Below are 9,108 nucleotides of genomic sequence, written 5' to 3' on the forward strand. Positions count from 1 at the left end.
GTATTCTACAACTCATTCTCTTCCTCAACTCTACAGTGTTCAGTTGTGTTTCACTTTGTGTGTATTCTACAACTCATTCTCTTCCTCAACTCTACAGTGTTCAGTTGTGTTTCACTTTGTGTGTATTCTACAACTCATTCTCTTCCTCAACTCTGCAGTGTTCAGTTGCGTTTTTTTCTCGTTAAGAATTACAGAACTTTCACACTTATTATTTTCACGTTCCAAGCGTTATTCTTGATTTTGAGAGAAAGATATAAATATTTAAATGGATTTCCAATACAGCTTCTGATAACAATTATTATCTTTACTTATATTCTTCTCTAAATCAAACCACAAGATCTCGGAACACATTTCACGGTCTGTGCTATGGTTTCTTTGAAAGGAATATTCCCAATCGTCACTAACCCAATGTTTGTGTAATAATTAATCTGTTAGTATACATCCTTGCCTTTTTTTCAGGGTCTGATGTAATGCCAGGAAGAAATGTTTATGTCTGCCTTTTTCTACTTACTGCTGTGTATCATTATAAGGTATAGAATAACGATTCTGTATCATATATTACATACTTTATTTCAAAACATTTCTGAGCTAAGCAAAGCATTGCATATTTCAATAAAAATAAACTAATTTTTCCACAGAACTGAACTTTAGTTAACATTCAGAGACAGTTCCAGCTAAATCATTCTTAAATTTAAAAAAAACTCCCAGAACCAGAGCTTATATTAAGGATTTTTCACAACTGCACAATCGGCCAATTTTTAGATGATGTTATAAATTGGCAAAACTGAATACGATCGAAAGCTGTGCTATGCTAATATGTTGCACGATGTTTTGCTCTCAATATGTTTTGTATCGCATACTGTGATTGGTTCCAAGCAGTGTTTTTAGTCAGAAGATTCAACCCACAGCCAAGATATTAAACATCAGAAAATATCATGTTCTTTATAACTTACCAGAATTTTAATGTATTTCATTTAGAAAGACAAGAATTATCATTTTTAAACTGTTCATGAGGGAATTTAGATCTGTACATCAAATTATTGGAATTATGGTGCATATTAATACAGACCCTGCCCAGAATCTTAAGAAATAGAAGATTATATTATGTAAACAACTTCCCAAGGACAGGAATGACTAATTTTCCCTTAAACCTACCCATCAATCATGAGACATTTGAAAAAAGCTGGTTTATCACAAACTGGACATATCCATGTGGGTTTCTTTTCATTCATCTGAAGGTACAACGATGCATCAAAACATTGTAAGTGGGAACACGTGATGGATCGACAAGGGATCTGCATTCTCATCTTCCCCAACTGCAACAGGAAGAAAGTTAAAAAACATATTTAATCGATGAATAAAAGTCAAATGAACAAAAGAAGAAAGATAAAAATGCAGTCCTACTTACTGGACACATAAGAGATCCTCTTAAACTTGTAGTAGCAATTTCCGAATCAGGATCGTGTTGCAACTTTTCTTTAACTGAAACGTTTTAAATGAAATAGTTAATAAAGATTCAAGAGTAACTGAAAATCAGTAAATTACACAAAGTTAAATGATAAATAAAAAGCTGATCAAGAAGAACATTTAAAATGTAAGAATAATTTATAGCAACAGAAACCACAATCAAAGAATACTAAGTAGAACAAATATATATATATGCATTAATTAAATATTAAAAAGATCTATGTTTTTAAAATTCACACAAGTTTTTATCAGTTGCACAAAGTATAACATTTGTTTATTTTTACACAATATTTCTCCAGGTTTACGCGGTATTATCAGGTGGGATACAAACTTGTGTGAAATACAAATACATATTCTTTAATAAGACAACACTGTCAATAACTACTATAAGGTTATAAGAACAATACATTATTTTTTGTAGTTGAGCCATTACTGACCTGAAAAAAAAAACACACACTTACTCATTGCTCTTGTATGGTCAGGATTCTTTATTCCCATGCTCTTAAGACGTGATAATAACGTTGAGGAACTCAATCTTCTCACAAGATATACAGCTACAGAATAACCCTTCAAGAAAAAATTACATAAAAGCTGCATAACCATAGATTAAAATATTAGAACATGATATCAAATCTAGTTTGTTCCTAGAAACTAATATTTTTCTTTTAATTATGACAAGGCTGTTCAAAACCCTCATCTCCGTTGTTGTAACAGACCTCGTATACATGCATATATAAGAACTCAAAAACCCTTGTCTCACTTGTGGTATTGTTGAAACAGACCTCTTTACACATGTCAGTACTGAAAAACACTTTGAAGATGTATATTTATAGCTATTTGAACAATAAAGGCTTTCACAACTAAGGAAGGCTCACTGGTTCATCATACATATATTAAGAAGTTTTTAAATAAATCCAGTTCCATTGTACTAGTACCAAATTAATTTAGTGCTTGCTTTCATATACATTTATTACTCAACAACCTTTAAAACTGAACAGAGAAATGATTAAATTTAGTCACAACCAATACAAAACATCTATATATGCAACTACAATAACCTTACAATGTTATATTTATACCATAAGCCATTGATTTTGATGCTAAGAGACAATGAAATTAAACGTATAACTACTGTAAGTCAAAGTTAAAAAAAATAGGCACCTAATTCATACATGCTTTTAAAACTGTTGAAAATATCTGAATGTGATTTAGTAATTTTAACCAAGTCAGACCCGCGTCTGCATAATTTAGATATGCATCAAACGATTCACAAGAGCTATGAAAATTATCTAATTTTTGTTTCCTGAACATACTAATTTATAGAAACAAGTTACTTAGAACTGAACTAATAAACTATTAACTAATTGTCCCAACCTTTTATTACCGAACTGAGCAACAAATATAATGGCTAGCTATTCCAAGGGTGGACAATTTTTAGCATTCAGTAATATCACTCGGGAGTGTTAAAAAAAAACAACAATCTTTTATCACAAACATGAGCACCAGTAGTAGTGAATGTCTGTTTTATGAAGCGATAACAGAAGTTTATAAATGGCTACTGTTATTCTCTTCATTAAACACAGGTTTTCATGAACATCAAAAAGACTGAGTAACTGTATGTACTACATGTACTTTGGCTGATGAATTTTAATGAATTTTTAATTCTTTGGCACTGTTAGAAAAGTATGTCTCATTTGGTACAGATCTAAAATGAGGTTCAGAACATCCCCCACACCCAATTACTGGAAATGCATCTGTAATGATACAATTTTAAGTAAAAACAGAAGAACAACATTTCTATACATCACAAATAACAGAGATGAATAGTGTTACAACATATAAATATTTCCTTTCTCTAGTTACTACTTTCGACTCAGTTTTTGTTCCATATCTAACTGAGACACACAGCTTGAAGCTCTGGCTTTTCAATCTAGGATTTCAGTAAACATCCTGAACCACTGTATGATCATAACAGGAGGAGTCAATATGTGAATTACCCCTATCAATGTGTGAATTACCCCTATCAATGTATGAATTACCCCTATTATTGTGTGAATTACCCCTATCAATGTGTGAATTACCCCTATCAATGTGTGAATTACCCCTATTATTGTGTGAATTACCCCTATCAATGTGTGAATTACCCCTAAATTCTTATACATAATTATGTTTAGTTGTTATTTGGTTATACTAGTTTGTCTTTACCAAATTTAATATTTTCATACTTTGTTGATGTTTTATGTACTAACTCTTTTCATATGGGGTCAGGCAATGTGACTAACATTGTAATCACGAAGTTACAATCAGTTTCCATGCTATCAATTTTAATATGTTTTGTGTATCTTTATGAAATTTAGCAAGCTTTCACTAAACATTACAAGTCTTTTGCACACAAAAAAATCAGATTCATTAATTGAGTACTTTTACTTAAGCTTTGTCCACGAATGTATGGAAACAATATATGCTCCAAGTACAAAGTGATTTTCAGTGTTTAGATTAAAAATACTTTTCTTTATCTGAAAATTTTCAAACTTCATTTGTGTAACCTCTAAAACTTTCTAAATAAATATCAAACTTTTTTTTTCACTAAAACTTTACATCTTAGCCGTTATTTTTTCTATATGGACTCATTAAATTTGACCAACATTGTAATCACCATAAAAAAAATATTAAATGAATCTAAATTACCCTTTTTGTTTCTAAAATAACTGGAGATTGTAACAGAGAACTACAATTGTATATCTTAAATAGCTTAAGGCTCGTAACAGTCTACATCTGTTTCTACTAAATTTTATTGCCATTTGAACCATGTCTAACTAATAATCCCACCACACAAGTTGTAAATCACTTGGTGAACATGTAGGTCACGTTACCGTATCGAATGACATACTGCATGAGCAGCTCGAAAGCATAGCTTGTGAATAATTTTTATTTATTTTTTCATTACCTTACCTAATCTAACCTTATATAACCATAAATATAGAACATACATGATAAACAAGAAATACAGTATTTACTTCTGACCTTTTGTGTTTCTGCTGTCAGTTGTCGATTAAATTTAAGCCTATTTTTTATAATGATGTTACTAGTACACTAAATTTGTATTTACTTAAATAATACACCTAAAAATATAGAATAACAACATGCTAAGAATGTCCTATAACTATTATAATTTAACTGACTTTCTAACTAAGATAAGAAGGACTTAAATTAATTCCCTTTGTTGCTGGATATGAACACCAGGAGACAAGTCTGTACTGAAAACAACATAGCATTATAAGTCATTTGATAGATTAAAATTTTGCCTTCCTATGGTTATAAATGATATAATAAAAAATGTCAGAATGAATTGCTGGAAATTTGTGAAAGAGAGGCTTATATAAAACATTAGACTTTGCCTTTGTAATATCTATATCATAATAAGCAACTTACACTAAATTCCTGAGAGGGGTGGTAAATAAATTAGAGAAGAGAGAAGACCTAGAGAACGTATGTCATGATTCTCATACTAGAGGAGATTGAAGATTTTTTTAAACTATTTCCTTATAAGAACTTCAAAGTTATATAATATCAAAATTTGATTTATTAACTATGTTTTGATGCCAAGTTTATTTGTATACATTGATAATAAAGTAGTTTAATTAAATTTTGATTGTAACTCCGTAAAAGGTCATAACATGGACATAACATAAAATAAAGTTCTTGAAAAACTCATTAAAGAGATCTGGTATTAACATACCCGACCGTATTCTGATGCCCAAGATACACTGATATGATTGGCTACAGTGGGGCACAGTCTGCACAATGCTGTGATATTTACTGGTCGACTTGGTCTTTTTGGTTCAACTCCAGGTTTATTGGTAGGAATAGGATTCTGCAAAACAAAAGAAACTTCATTTATATTGTGTCTCTTTACATATCTGTCGAATGTCAAAAGATATTTACACTAGCGTATAAAACTACACAGTCTGACTCATTGCTCCCTTGGTGTTCATATTGTCAAATGTCAAAAAATATTTACACTAGCGTATAAAACTACACAGTCTGACACATTGCTCCCTTGGTGTTCATATAGTCAAGATTCAATCACAGTTTAACATTTGTTTCTGAACTCGATATTTTTTTCAATCCCGAGTATTTGCTTCAATGTAATTTAAAGGAAATTCCTTCTTTTTCTGTGACTTTATTTTTAATAGAAATTTAACAATAGGAGAGACAGACTGCTTAACAAATAATATTATAAACTTATTAGTGTAGGGAAATATAATAACATAAAATAAATATTTTTGTAATCATCATGTTACATAATAGTAAATGTTTTTCAAATAGATATTTTTATTGAAACATAAGTCACACACTAATTTCTCCTGTTGTGAAGAAAACTTATAGGGATCACAAATGAATTTTATATGACATATGACTTCAACTTGTTCTACTATCAGCGAGTTAGAGCTAATAGAGACTATTCTGGATAAGGTTTTCCTAATTTAAAAAAAAACACTCAAAGAGTTGACAATCATACTTAACTGGAAGGGGGCACATTTTAGTGTTGACCCTAACACAGATACTGGGGGGGAAGTTATCCTCCTGTTCGCAGCTTGTCTCGAGGAGACAAAACCGTAACTGTACTTGAACACCATAATCTTTACTTCCTCTAAAAAAAGAAATAAAATATACCTTACATTATTCTTACATTTACTCTTTATGTTGGACAAGTTGTAAAGTTGTGGTTTATTATGTTCAATTACTCCTTTTACATGCCTTGATATTATAGACCTAATGCAAAAAGTAAAACGTTTAACTTATATTGAACAAGTGGTGAAGAGTATTAAAATTTCATATTTCATGCGACACAAGTCGTAAGTACAATGTTTTTTATAGTAAGATAAACTGAGATTAATCTCTCTATCTCTTAGTTTCCACCAGATCACGCCAATACTCATTCTGTCTGCTCCTAACACACGTCTTGTCAAGAGTGGAATTTGTCTGACTTTAAAATTTCACACAATAACAAACAATTTTAGAAAAAAAATTATATCAATCTTTAAAAAGAAACTAAATGAAGCAATAAGTTTATAACAATCATATATAAGTTAAGCCTTAAAATTATGATACAAACATCAATAGATAAGACTTCCCTCTGAGATAATTTCATTAACTATCCTAGTGAGACAGACTTTTTGTTTGTAGACTTGTCTATTTTTTGACAAAGATTTTTAATGAATGAAAAATGTTTAAACTAGACTGTATAAGTTTCAAAACATTTTTATAAAATTCTGAATAGTGAAGATAAATATTAAATAAATCGAACTTGATGAATAACATATTGTTGTGGATCCTGAGATAATATTGTTTTAGAAGAAGATTGGCAACTTCAAATGATCATAGTCAGGTACGGGTGATATTAAAACTAGTCCTGGATAAATACTGATGTTAAAAAAACAATCATTCATCAACTTTTATGTACTTGTATCCAGCACCAGAAAAAAAAAATGTTTCATGTTACGTATTATACAGAATCTCAGTATAGGAAACACTAAATAATTATTATTTTCCTAAGTTAATGGGCTAAGTTTGAACTCATATTAATCGCATGTCATATTAACATCATATGTAACCTACCTCGACATCGCTATATCATGAGCTTGTTGTGGCGTTAAGTGGAAAGTAAAGCTGTCTTCCTGAAATCTGCCTGGTTTTGAAGGCACTAAATGAACATTTTAAAAACTTTCTTTCTTCTTAACAGTTGGCTTAAGTACATAAACAAAATTAGGCTTAACAAAACATTAGGCTTAACAAAAAATATTTATCCAGTTTCTGATTCCATTACATCTTCTTGTTGATGTTTTTAATAAAATGTGGATATTATTTCATATAAGTATGATAAAAAAAATGTCTAAGTACGACCAGCAAGTAACATGGAGATATGTTACACATATCATGAATATTTTATACTAAAAATTGTAATATTATCTATATCTCCATCAATTCATACAAACCCCACCGACCTGTAGATGTGTTTTCAATTTAAGCTTTACCTGTAACAATAACTGTTCAGTGCCACTTGTCATACAGTGGAGTAGCATCAACCCTAACATCTACTCATCCAATCACTGGATGAAAAACAGAAATGAAAACTTCATTAATCTTGTGTATAATAGACAAACTTTTATTGTTTGCATGCACGTTAATATACGTTTCAAAAAGACTCCACCTGTATATAAAGTGAAACACTGACCAGTGTCAAACCTTAGTCAAATATCTAACTAAACTACAAGACATCATGGGATCATATACATCTGAATCTTGAAGTTTTGAATGTATATATGGAGAACATTATAAAAGGCCTAAGAAACTTTATCAAATACATTCTAATTGCTATGTCTCCTTCTGAACATCTACTCAACAAGTCAATAAGACTGAATTAGTGTGATTAGGTGGGCTACAAAAAGTGTCAAAGTTTCTGTTATTCAAGCTAGAATCAAGTTAAAACCAATAAAAATGTGCTACAATAAAGAGCTCAATCTGTTTACCTCAAAGACTACAATTTACTATCAATGTAACTCAACAATAGTGTCCAGCCATGAATATACAGAGTTCGGGATGTTGGCCAGATGCTGGTCCTATTGTACAAAATAGTAAAAGTGTTCATGTTGATGTATCATTATCAGTCCAATAAAAAGTGTTTATCAATATCATATCATGATTAGTATTAAACAGAGATAAAAACCACAAAAATGATCTGTATTCATCATGTGCCAGTGATGCTGCCCTGTTACTACTGCTACTCTGCTAAACTATTACTGTTACTACTACTTCACAAACCAGCATAGCTCTTAAAATTGACATGGCAGGTATTTGTTTGCAATTCTGAGTAATAAACAACCAAAACAAAGACAATGATGACCAGACATGCCGGAGTATTCCCTCTGCCACTTTCATTGACAGAACTCTTGAAAACCACAGAGAAAAACAGCTTTACAAAGCTGAGGAACCATATATTTTATTGTGCCACATATGCAGCCACTACTATGTTTTGTGGGGGATATCAGATGAGAATATGGGTTTTACTCCCTCATAACCTACAAACAAGAGTGAACTTGGCCACACTGGTGGACAATTCCAGATATTACAGAAAATTGAAATCTCTATTCTGAATTTTAAGAGAGTTCTAGAAAGTTTAGTTTGAGAATCAACCCACCAAAAATGTCTCCCTCTTGTTATTTTAACACCCAGTCTGTGAGTGGGTATTGACCTACAAGTTTAGTTTGAGAATCAACCCACCAAAAATGTCTTCCTCACTCACAGACTGGGTGTTAAAATAACAAGGTATTGACCTACAAGTTTAGTTTGAGAATCAACCCACCAAAAATGTCTCCCTCACTCACAGACTAGGTGTTAAAATAACAAGGTATTGGCCTACAAGTTTAGTTTGAGAATCAACCCACCAAAAATGTCTCCTTTACTCACAGACTAGGTGTTAAAATAACAAGGTATTGGCCTACAAGTTTAGTTTGAGAATCAACCCACCAAAAATGTCTCCCTTACTCACAGACTGGGTGTTATAATAACAAGGTATTGGCCTCCAAGTTTAGTTTGAGAATCAACCCACCAAAAATGTCTCCTTTACTCACAGACTGG

The 9,108-nt window shown here is 31.3% G+C and overlaps 1 protein-coding gene across 2 annotated transcripts in view; it reads right to left on the reverse strand.

The window, feature by feature from the left end:
* LOC106473402 (E3 SUMO-protein ligase PIAS2-like) overlaps positions 1-9,108 on the reverse strand; it is a 27,715-nt gene that overhangs the window by 14,919 nt on the left and 3,688 nt on the right. For both annotated transcript variants that reach the window (XM_013934081.2, XM_022401855.1), the window contains exons 4-9: positions 7,090-7,174; positions 5,995-6,121; positions 5,207-5,341; positions 1,929-2,034; positions 1,409-1,482; positions 1,156-1,316 (exon numbers count right to left, since the gene is read on the reverse strand). In XM_013934081.2, the coding sequence (XP_013789535.2) occupies positions 1,156-1,316; positions 1,409-1,482; positions 1,929-2,034; positions 5,207-5,341; positions 5,995-6,121; positions 7,090-7,174 (688 nt within the window). The remainder of the gene's footprint in view (positions 1-1,155; positions 1,317-1,408; positions 1,483-1,928; positions 2,035-5,206; positions 5,342-5,994; positions 6,122-7,089; positions 7,175-9,108) is intronic.

The sequence above is a fragment of the Limulus polyphemus genome, unplaced genomic scaffold (assembly GCF_000517525.1).
Source record: "Limulus polyphemus unplaced genomic scaffold, Limulus_polyphemus-2.1.2 Scaffold6144, whole genome shotgun sequence".
Taxonomy (NCBI): Eukaryota; Metazoa; Arthropoda; class Merostomata; order Xiphosura; family Limulidae; genus Limulus; species Limulus polyphemus.